This window comes from Palaemon carinicauda, chromosome 42 (assembly GCF_036898095.1).
Source record: "Palaemon carinicauda isolate YSFRI2023 chromosome 42, ASM3689809v2, whole genome shotgun sequence".
NCBI lineage: Eukaryota > Metazoa > Arthropoda > Malacostraca > Decapoda > Palaemonidae > Palaemon > Palaemon carinicauda.
In genome coordinates, this window is record NC_090766.1 from 54,031,871 (window position 1) to 54,044,096 (window position 12,226).

The following is a 12,226-nucleotide window of genomic DNA, read 5'->3' on the forward strand; positions in this document are numbered from 1 at the left end:
GTACTAATAATTTTTTGATGAGTATTGACTAGTTATATCCTAATTTTATATGCCTTTACGTTCCTTTACGATATTTATGTTCCTTTAAGCTTTTTAGTCACACCCCTTTTACAAGTATTCTCAAACATTTCTAACCTCTGCCAATAATGGCTCAAACTTATTTTCTCACATTCTTCAGATCAATATTCTCTACAAAGATTCTACTTTACAGGCCAGTATATGCATATTTGAGAAATATGTTTAAAAGATAAGGGTCTATTTCTCTAACTTCAATTCTAATCCTAAAATAAATCTATTCGAGAACAAATTTCTCCCTATATTAATTTCCCTATAGATTAAATAGTAGTTAGGAATTTGGGATATATAGCCAGGTTTAGGGAGGGAGACGCTATTCACGGGCAAGGGATAAACCATGCACTTGCCCAAGGTAGTTAAAAGTAATAGAGGCTACAGATGGAGGAAAGAAACTGGAAAAGGTGCTATGTAAAGGCTAAAAAGTAGGTTCAGCTAGGTGACAAAGGGGAATGACTTAAAACACTATAGTGGTGCCTAAACCTAATAAGGTGGTATGATAAGCTCCAACCCCTGCTCCATAAGCAGTGTTTTTTTGTAGACCAGTATCCATGAAAGACTTTGAAGACAGGTTACCCTCTTTTACCTATTATTCCCTGTTCTGCTGCAGGCATTGGCCTCGTCTGGATTTACGGACTGCTTCTTGCTGACCTTACATTGATGACCTTCTCTTAATATTGGCCTTACCCCATTTCCCTGCCAATCTTCCCCCCATCTCGTTACAGGACGGGCCCTTTTCTCATTGCCCTAATTATTTTGCCAGCATTATCTTCATCTCACTAGCAGACTTTCCCTCGTGGCTGACATTGCCTTCATGGATGGCCTTGGTCCTGTTTATGCTTTGATTGTGGGCATTGCTTCATCTATACTTTTTCTCATGCTGGCCCCGCTCGTCCAGTGGCCGGCATTGGCCCCGCTCGTCCAGTGGCCGGCATTGGCCCCGCTCGTCCAGTGGCCGGCATTGGCCCCGCTCGTCCAGTGGCCGGCATTGGCCCCGCTCGTCCAGTGGCCGGCATTGGCCCCGCTCGTCCAGTGGCCGGCATTGGCCCCGCTCGTCCAGTGGCCGGCATTGGCCCCGCTCGTCCAGTGGCCGGCATTGGCCCCGCTCGTCCAGTGGCCGGCATTGGCCCCGCTCGTCCAGTGGCCGGCATTGGCCCCGCTCGTCCAGTGGCCGGCATTGGCCCCGCTCGTCCAGTGGCCGGCATTGGCCCCGCTCGTCCAGTGGCCGGCATTGGCCCCGCTCGTCCAGTGGCCGGCATTGGCCCCGCTCGTCCAGTGGCCGGCATTGGCCCCGCTCGTCCAGTGGCCGGCATTGGCCCCGCTCGTCCAGTGGCCGGCATTGGCCCCGCTCGTCCAGTGGCCGGCATTGGCCCCGCTCGTCCAGTGGCCGGCATTGGCCCCGCTCGTCCAGTGGCCGGCATTGGCCCCGCTCGTCCAGTGGCCGGCATTGGCCCCGCTCGTCCAGTGGCCGGCATTGGCCCCGCTCGTCCAGTGGCCGGCATTGGCCCCGCTCGTCCAGTGGCCGGCATTGGCCCCGCTCGTCCAGTGGCCGGCATTGGCCCCGCTCGTCCAGTGGCCGGCATTGGCCACCTCGTCCAGTGGCCGGCATTGGTCCCCTCGTGTAGTTTCAAGCATTGCTGAGCTATGTATACCAGAACCTTTCATGCTGCAAACCATCAAGATGAATTATAACAGTCGCTTGTCAGACTTCTTTTAAAGCAATTTATATATGTGGATCTCTGAATGCAGGGGTTCAGCTAAATTTAACTTTTCTGTCTTTAAAAATTTGTTCAAAGCACCAGACTTTAGTAAAAAAACGTTCAAGGCAAAGATTCATTAACGTTCAAGGTAAAGATTTATTAAAAAACAAAGTTCTAAGAATACATTTAGTATATGTCTAACATCCAGAATAATGATTGGGGATGATTTTAGAATTTCACGATATTTTTTCATAAAAAAAGTATAAAAATAAAAAAGGTAATATTTTTACTTAAACGTTTATATCTTTAGTTAGAGAGAGCAAAGATAACATATAGAAAGTTATTAATATGAAAACCAAATAGTAACATTGTTCTTGCACAAGTCTTAAAATCTTTGGCTACTAAAGTAAAGACAGGCAACTAAATCATAGGTTTGAGATAACTCGTCCCAATGCTTACAAATGAAAAACTAAATCAAATTCAAATTCTAAAAAAATAATAAAAAAAAAATTGGTGGGCATAACTAAAAATTACCAACAGATTTAATTGTGTACCAAAACATAAGTATTTGCGTACATGCCATTCACAAACCCATGTAAAATATCGGTTTTACTGAATAGCGTAAAGTACAGTAAAGGGGCATAGAAAGCATAAAGGAATGTAAAGGAGGTCAATAAAGGGGCATTTAAAGTTTAAAGAAATGTAAAGGAGGTCAATATATGTAGTTTTCTTATTAAGTTGTTTAAGTAGTTTTCCAGGCAATACCCATATAGCTATTGTTGCTCATATGAAAGTGAAAAAAAAACATCCCCAAAATAATAATTCTCGGGATTTGTGAGTGCAGCTTAACATAAACTGCTCGTCGGAACATAGGAGCAGTGAAGTTTTGTTCTTGTGCGAGCGAAGAGAGTCACAGTGGATCCAAAATCATTATAAGCTTCAAAAAGTATCCCAGAAAAAATGACCCATGGGGCTTGCGAGCGCAGCACAACATGTAACGCTTGCCAGAACATAGGAGCGGCTATACGATGCTCATTTTGTGAATGCAGGTGTACTACCAATCACTTTCTGACTAGTAATACCCTAGTTTTAAATCCCTTTACGTTCTTTTACGCTATTCATTTCCTTTACGTTCCTTTACACTTTTCAATTAGACCCCTTTATGGATTCTTAGAACTCTCATGAAAAAGGAAGTAAATGGGCATTGTAACACCAACAGAGAACCCATGCTTTTACGATAATCCAAGTTTTTTTTTTATTCCATTGGCAAAGAAAATGGTGAACTGTGTTGTATGAACGTTAAGAGGAACAACATTTCTACTGTTGTGCATCTTACAATCCGATTATGTATATGAATTAAAGCACTCTGGGATATATCATCCTACGTAGTCTTACTCAAAGTACAATTGCCGTTATCCAAATCTCCTTTTGCAGAAACCGACATCAAAATAAAGTGAAGGAACAGGATTTTTTTTGGGGGGGATTGTTAATTAAGGCAAGCTGATAAACATAAGTTTACAATATCAATTCCTATTTTACATTATTTATATAATTGTCAAATTTTTTTATGGCTAATATACATTTCAACTTAAGCAAATTTCTCATTTAATACCTGTTTGATATAGAATATAGAATATACAATATACATATACATATACATATACATATACATATACATATACATATACATATACATATACATATACATATACATATACATATACATATACATATACATATACATATACATATACATATACATATACATATACATATACATATACATATACATATACATATATATATATATATATATATATATATATATATATATATATATATATATATATATATATATATATATATATATATATATTATTTATTTAATACCAGTTTGATACTTATATATATGTATACGAATTGCAGAAAATTAAAGTTCAAAATGATGGTATGGGTTAAATGAATTATGCTAATTACCATACAAGGGAGATATCAACTTCATCTGTTTCTATGCATAATATTAAAAAGTCTTATAACAGAACATATGGCATGAGTATAAAGCTTTATCTAAGGAGTTATATTGAAATAGGCTATAATTAATCAAAGATTAATATGAACTATTTACCTGGTCCAATCCTATTGTTAAAGTCTTACCAATGATGACACATGCCTCGAATAGCAAGTATTCTCGAATCAGGAGGTTCTAGTAGTTGACAAACACTCGCGTATAGGCTACAGTAAGTCTTTAAAAAAAAAAATTTAGTAATATTTTTGCTTTGTAGTTAATTTACAACAAAGAGATAAAGTGATTTTAATTACTCATGGCTTATCTTGTTTTATTACCTCCGCCAATGAAGTTAGGAGAAGGCTATGTTTTTGCCCCTGTTTGTTAGTTTTTCTATTTGTGAATAACTTCCTGGCCACAATTTTACTTAGAGTAGTGAAACTTTCACGGATTAATTGTTATGTTACAATGTGGAAGTGATTAAATTTTGAAAGTCCTAGGTCAGAGGTCAAGGTCAAGGTCGAGCAAAAGGTAGACAGAATGAACCCTAACCCCAAGTTTGCACATGGTTGTTAAACAGACTTCAAATATGCCTACGGTCTAAATTGCTTCTGGGAAAGCCAAGCTGGTTTCAAGAAATAAGCTGCAGTCGCGGAGGTCTGCACTCCGTGTTATTTTTAGTATTAATTGTCTAGTTAAACATCCATAATGGTCACAAAGAGTTAAACAATCTTGTTAAAACCCAAAGAGGGCTGCTTTAGCATCTGGCTTGCAAACCCACCAACTACTACCAGGGTCTTTTGCATTCTTCAATCTTTCAGTCTTTCTGCTACAGTGTCTTTCACAAGCATTCTCAAACTTTTCCATGCCCTACCACTCTTGGCTCATTAAACTTTCTCTCTCTAATATCCTTCAGATTTAGGTAGAAAAACTCGACAAGTTCCTGTTCTAAAAATAAATGGAGTATAGCAATTGTTATGATATGGGGGAATGATGTGGCAAGAGAACAGTGTACAATTTAGGTGTAACCTATTCTGAGGCCTATATTTCAATAAATGACAGAGAGAGAGAGAGAGAGAGAGAGAGAGAGAGAGAGAGAGAGAGAGAGAGAGAGAGAGAGAGAGAAAGAGAGAGAGATACTCTAGCATTCACCCGTTCTGCAAACATTAAGAAATATGGACCAAAGACAGCTTTCTATTTCGAATATTTTCAGAAATTTAAATTCTAAACATTAAATCAACCCATTAGCAAACTAAAAATTCTCCCTAGACTTATTTCCTTTTAGATTAGATACGAGTTAGGAATTTGTCCCATATAGCCAAACTTATTTCCCTTTAGATTAGATAAGAGTTAGGAATTTGTCCCATATAGCCAAACTTATTTCCCTTTAGATTAGATAAGAGTTAGGAATTTGTCCCATATAGTCAAACTTATTTCCCTTTATATTAGATAAGAGTTAGGAATTTGTCCCATATAGTCAAACTTATTTCCCTTTAGATCAGATAAGAGTTAGGAATTTGTCCCATATAGCCAAAATTACTTCCCTTTAGATTAGATAAGAGTTAGGAATTTGTCCCAAGTAGCCAAACTTACTTCCCTTTAGATTAGATAAGAGTTAGGAATTTGCCACATGTAGCCAAACTTATTTCCCTTTAGATTAGGTAAGAGTTAGGAATTTGCCCCATTTAGCCAAACCTACTTCCCTTTAGATTAGGTAAGAGTTAGGAATTTGCCCCATTTAGCCAAAGTTATTTCCCTTTAGATTATATAAGAGTTAGGAGTTTGTCCCATGTAGCTAAACTTATTTCCCTTTAGATTAGATAAGAGTTAGGAATTTGTCCCATGTAGCCAAACTTACTTCCCTTTAGATTAGGTAAGAGTTAGGAATTTGCCCCATTTAGCCAAACCTACTTCCCTTTAGATTAGGTAAGAGTTAGGAATTTGTCCCATTTAGCCAAACCTACTTCCCTTTAGATTAGATAAGAGTTAGGAATTTGCCCCATTTAGCCAAACTAATTTACCTTTAGATTAGATAAGAGATAGAAATTTGTTCCATATAGCCAAACTTATTTCCCTTTAGATTAGATAAGAGTAAGGAATTTGTCCCATTTAGCCAAACTTACTTCCTTTTAGATTAGATAAGAGTTAGGAATTTGCAACTTACTTCCCTTTAGATTAGATAAGAGTAAGGAATTTGCCCCATATAGCCAAACTTACTTCCTTTAGATTAGGTAAGAGTTAGGAATTTGCCCCATTTAGCCAAACTTACTTCCCTTTAGATTAGATAAGAGTTAGGAATTTGCCCCATTTAGCCAAACTTACTTCCCTTTAGATTAGATAAGAGTTAGGAATTTGCCCCATATAGCCAATCTTATTTCCCTTTAGATTAAATAAGAGTTAGGAATTTATCCCATATAGCCAATCTTATTTCCCTTTAGATTAGATAAGAGTTAGGAATTTGTCCCATGTAGCCAAACTTACTTCTCTTTAGATTAGATAAGAGTTAGGAATTTGTCCCATTTAGCCAAACTTACTTCCCTTTATAAAAGATAAGAGTTAGGAATTTGCCCCATTTAGCCCAACTTACTTCCCTTTTGATCATATAAAAGTTAGGAATTTGCCCCATTTAGCCAAACTTACTTCCCTTTAGATTAGATAAGAGTTAAGGGTACCTGACACTTGCACGCATTCGTGGCACGCACTGGCACAAATTAATGCGCGAACTCGCGTGAACGAGCCGTGAAAATGTCGTGAACAGTGCTGGAACTCGCGTGCCAGAGCGTACCAACGCGTGCCATGCGTGCCCAGAACTTTGAAAGGTTTAAAGTTTGTGGCACGCATTGGCACGCACAAAATAGTCGGGAAATAGTCGTGAATGATGCGCCAACTGGAGTGAACTGGAGTGAACTGGCGTGAACTGGAGTGAACAGTGCGGGAACTGGAGTGAACGATGCGGGAAGTGGCGTGAACTTTATAATGAAGAGAAACAAAAAGGAAACAAAAAATTAATGAAAAGGAAAGAAAAATAAACCTAATAAATTTTCATATTTGCTGTTTTAATGTGAAAAAAATTATATCTTATTTCAAACTATTTCTATAACTTTATAATGAAGAGAAACAAAAAGGAAACGAAAAAATTAATGAAAAGGAAAGAAAAATAAACCTATTAAATTTTTATATTTGCTGTTTTAATGTGAAAAAAATTATATCTTATTTCAAACTATTTCTATAACTTTATAATGAAGAGAAACAAAAACGAAACTAAAAAAATAATGAAAAGGAAAGAAAAATATAAACCTAATAATTGTTTATATTTGCTGTTTGAATGTATAAATAAAATGTCTTATTTCATGCACACACAAATTTTCCTCTATTACCAATCAAGACCCAAAACTTTTGTTTTAAATAAAAATGAACTGAAAAATAAACAAGAAATTTTTAAGTTTGCAGTTTGAATGTAAAAATCTATTACCAATCAAGACCCAAAACTTTTGTTTTAAATAAAAATGAACTGAAAAATAAACAAGAAATTTTTAAGTTTGCAGTTTGAATGTAAAAATAAAAAGGTTTTATTTCATCAACATACTTATTCTTCTTTATTACCTTAAAATGAAGAGCAAAACAAATTTTTTCTGTTTGCTGTTTTAATGTAAAAATAAAATGATTTCTTATTTCAACACACTTTTCTCTATTACCTTAAAATCAACAGCCTAAAAACTTTTCATGTTTGCTGCTTTTAATGTTAAAATAAAATGCTTTCTTAATACTTGTACATATTTTATGTCTGCTATTTATATGTAAATCAAATGCTTTCTTATTGCAACAAAAATAAAGGGCAACAAAAAATACAAACGAAAAAGATACGTTTCTTCTCCTCAATGCAATGGTGTCTCTGACAGAAAGCATTGTTGTCTCTTCCGAAGCCAATCCAAGAATGTCCTCGGGTTGGAGAAGCCCCGTTTTTATATGGAGTGGCCAATTCGTGAACTGGGGTGAACGATGCGGAAACGATGCGGAATGATGAGCGAACTCGCGTGAACGTGTCGTGAACTTCTCATGAACTACGCGTGCCAAATCGTGCCATCGCGTGAACGTTGCGTGAACGATGCGTGAACTGGAGTGAACTGGTTGTGAACAGTGCGGGAAAAACACCAGTGCGTGGCAAAAATGCGCGCAAGTGTCAGGTAGGCTTTAGGGATTTGTCCCATATAGACAAACTTACTTCCCTTTAGATTAGATAAGAGTTAGGAATTTGCCCCATATAGCCAAACTTACTTCCCTTTAGATTAGATAAGAGTTAGGAATTTGTCCCATTTAACCAAACTTACTTCCCTTTAGATTAGATAAGAGTTAGGAATTTGTCCCATATAGCCAATCTTATTTCCCTTTAGATTAGATAAGAGTTAGGAATTTGTCCCATTTAGCCAAACTTATTTCCCTTTAGATAAGGTAAGAGTTAGAAATTTGCCCCATTTAGCCAAACTTATTTCCCTTTAGATTAGGTAAGAGTTGGGAATTTGTCCCCTTTAGCCAAACTTATTTTTCTTTAGATCAGATAAGAGTTAGGAGTTTGTCCCATGTAGCCAAGCTTATTTCCCTTTAGATTAGATAAGAGGTAGGAGTTTGTCCCATGTAGCCAAACTTATTTCCCTTTAGATTAGATAAGAGTTAGGAATTTGTCCCATGTAGCCAAACTTATTTCCCTTTAGATTAGATAAAAGTTAGGAGTCTGTCCCATGTAGCCAAACTTATTTCCCTTTAGATTAGATAAGAGTAAGGAGTCTGTCCCATGTAGCCAAACTTACTTCCCTTTAGATTAGATAAGAGTTAGGAGTCTGTCCCATGTAGCCAAACTTATTTCCCTATAGATTAGATAAGAGTTAGGAGTCTGTCCCATGTAGCCAAACTTATTTCCCTTTAGATTAGATAAGAGTTAGGAATTTGTCCCATGTAGACAAACTTTTTCCCTTTAGATTAGATAAGAGTTAGGAATTTGTCCCATGTAGCCAAACTTATTTCCCTTTAGATTAGATAAGGGTTAGGAATTTGTCCCATTTAGCCAAACTTATTTCCCTATAGATTAGATAAGAGTTAGGAGTCTGTCCCATGTAGCCAAACTTATTTCCCTTTAGATTAGATAAGAGTTAGGAATTTGTCCCATGTAGCCAAACTTATTTCCCTTTAGATTAGATAAGGGTTAGGAATTTGTCCCATATAGCCAATCTTATTTCCCTTTAGATTAGATAAGAGTTAGGAATTTGTCCCATTTAGCCAAACTTATTTCCCTTTAGATAAGGTAAGAGTTAGGAATTTACCCCATTTAGCAAAACTTATTTCCCTTTAGATTAGGTAAGAGTTTGGAATTTGTCCCATTTAACCAAACTTATTTTCCTTTAGATCAGATAAGAGTTAGGAGTTTGTCCCATTTAGCCAAGCTTATTTCCCTTTAGATTAGATTCGAGGTAGGAGTTTGTCCCATGTAGCCAAACTTATTTCCCTATAGATTAGATAAGAGTTAGGAATTTGCCCCTTATAGCCAAACTTACTTCCCTTTAGATTAGATAAGAGTTAGGAATTTGCCCCATATAGCCAAACTTACTTCCCTTTAGATTAGATAAGAGTTAGGAATTTGCCCCTTATAGCCAAACTTACTTCCCTTTAGATTAGATAAGAGTTAGGAATTTGCTCTATATAGCCAAACTTACTTCCCTTTAGATTAGATAAGAGTTAGGAATTTGTCCCATGTAGCCAAACTTACTTCCCTTTAGATTAGATAAGATTTAGGAATTTGTCCCATATAGCCAATCTTATTTCCCTTTAGATTAGATAAGAGTTAGGAATTTGTCCCATTTAGCCAAACTTATTTCCCTTTAGATAAGGTAAGAGTTAGGAACTTGCCCCATTTAGACAAACTTATTTCCCTTTAGATTAGATAAGAGTTAGGAATTTGTCCCATGTAGCCAAACTTACTTCCCTTTAGATTAGATAAGAGTTAGGAATTTGTCCTATGTAGCCAAACTTATTTCCCTCTAGATTAGAGAAGAGTTACGAATTTGTCCCATATAGCCAAACTTACTTCCCTTTAGATTAGATAAGAGTTAGGAATTTGCCCCATGTAGCCAAACTTACTTCCCTTTAGATTAGATAAGAGTTAGGAATTTGTCCTATGTAGCCAATCTTATTTCCCTTTAGATTAGATAAGAGTTAGGAATCTGTCCCATATAGACAAACTTACTTCCCTTTAAATTAGATAAGAGTTAGGAATTTGTCCCATATAGACAAACCTACTTCCCTTTAGATTAGATAAGAATTAGGAATTTGTCCCATATAGCCAAACTTACTTCCCTTTAGATTAGAAAAGAGTTAGGAATTTGCCCCATATAGCCAAACTTACTTCCCTTTAGATTAGATAAGAGTTAGGAACTTGCCCCATATAGCCAAACTTACTTCCCTTTAGATTAGATAAGAATTAGGAATTTGTCCCATATAGCCAAACTTACTTCCCTTTAGATTAGATAAGAGTTAGGAATTTGGTTCATTTAGTCAAACTTACTTCCCTTTAGATTAGAAAAGAGTTAGGAATTTTTCCCATATAGCCAAACTTACTTCCCTTTAGATTAGAAAAGAGTTAGGAATTTGCCCCATCTAGCCAAACTTACTTCCCTTTAGATTAGATAAGAGTTAGGAATTTGCAACTTCCCTTTAGATTAGATAAGAGTAAGGAATATGCCCCATATAGCCAAACTTACTTCCCTTTCGATTAGATAAGAGTTAGGATTTGCCCCATTTAGCCAAACTTATTTCTCTTTAGATTAGATAAGAGTTAGGAATTTGCCCCATATAGCCAAACTTACTTCCCTTTAGATTAGATAAGAGTTAGGAATTTGCCCCATATAGCCAAACTTACTTCCCTTTAGATTAGATAAGAGTTAGGAATTTGCCCCATATAGCCAAACTTACTTCCCTTTAGATTAGATAAGAGTTAGGAATTTGTCCCATTTAGCAAAACTTACTTCCCTTTAGATTAGATAAGAGTTAGGAATTTGTCCCATTTAGCCAAACTTACTTCCCTTTAGATTAGATAAGAGTTAGGAATTTGTCCCATATAGACAGTCGTTAGGGAAGGGGAGGCCATTCGGCCCCGAAGGAGCAGTTATGGGAAAACCATGCAGTTTAATGGTTTAATAGAGGTACAGGGAACGAGAAGGAGAGGGAGACCAAAGCGAAGGTGGATGGATTGTATCAAGGATGACCTTCGATCAAAGGGATTAACTGGTGATGAAGTCTGGGCCAGAGGTAGATGGAAAAAGCTGGTCAGAAACATCGACCCTACATAAAAGCGGGAAAAGATGCAGACAAAGAGGAAGAAGAAAAAGGAGGGAAAGATGAAAGAAATAAACTTGAAAGACGTTGAGTCGTCGTCTTTTTTGTCTGCATCTTTTCCCACTTTTATGTGGGGTCGATGTTTCTGACCAGCTTTCTCCATCTAACTCTGTCCCACACTTCATCACCAGTTAATCCCTTTGATCGAAGGTCATCCTTGATACAGTCCATCCACCTTCGCTTTGGTCTCCCTCTCCTTCTCGTTCCCTGTACCTCCATTAAACCATTAAACTCCATGGTTTTCCCATACCTGCTCCTTCGGGGCTGAATGGCCTTCCCCTTCCCTAACGACTGGCTATATGGGACAAGTTCCTAACTCTTATCTAATCTAATCTAATCTAATCCTTCACATTCAGATCTCCCTGGACAAGTCTATCCTGTTCGTAATACTAGGCAGGCAGTTAGTTCTAATAGCCAGGCCTTCTCCATCATAAGGCTCAATACTACACAGTATTCTAGAAGTTTTATTCCAGCTGTTACAAGTTGTGGAATGATCTTCCTAATCAGGTAGTTGAATCAATAGAACTTCAAAAGTTCAAAGTTGGAGCAAATATTTTTATGTTGACCAGGCTGAAACAAGTCTTTTTATAGTTTATATATGACTTATCTGGTTTTGAAGTTGTTAATAGTTTATATAGGACATATCTGTTTTGACGTTGTTACTGTTTTTAGAATGATTTATTGTTAATTTATTCTCATCATTTATTTATTTCCTTATTTCCTTTCTTCACTGGGCTATTTTTCCCTATTGGAGTCCTTGGGCTTATAGCATCTAGCTTTTCCAACTAGGGTTGTACCTTGGCTAATAATAATAATAATAATAATAATAATAATAATAATAATAATAATAAGTTTAGCCGTATGGGACAAATTCCCAACTCCTATCTAATCTAAAGGGAGTCAAGTTTGGCTATATGAGAACAATTCCTAACTTTTATCTAATATCTAATCTAAAAGGAAATAAGTCTAGTGAGAAATTTTAGTTTGGTAATGGGATGAAAAGTGGGTTCAGCCAAGTGTCAAAAGGGTAGCTGCTAAGACCCTCTAGTGATGCCTAGACAACGTA

At 36.8% G+C, this 12,226-nt stretch overlaps 1 protein-coding gene across 4 annotated transcripts in view; it reads right to left on the bottom strand.

Moving 5' to 3' along the window:
- Nucleotides 1-270: 270 nt before the first annotated feature.
- LOC137632926 (uncharacterized transmembrane protein DDB_G0289901-like) overlaps nucleotides 271-12,226 on the bottom strand; it is a 52,739-nt gene continuing 40,783 nt past the window's right edge. For 2 of the 4 annotated variants that reach the window (XR_011042139.1, XR_011042140.1), the window contains one exon: nucleotides 271-1,738. Coding sequence is in view for 1 of the 4 variants with exons in the window: in XM_068365030.1 (XP_068221131.1) it covers nucleotides 907-1,738; nucleotides 3,927-3,940 (846 nt within the window). In the remaining 3 variants the exon portion in view is untranslated. Of the gene's footprint in view, nucleotides 1,739-3,897; nucleotides 4,018-12,226 lie in introns of those variants that run through there. The other 2 variants (XR_011042138.1, XM_068365030.1) reach the window with 2 other exon arrangements.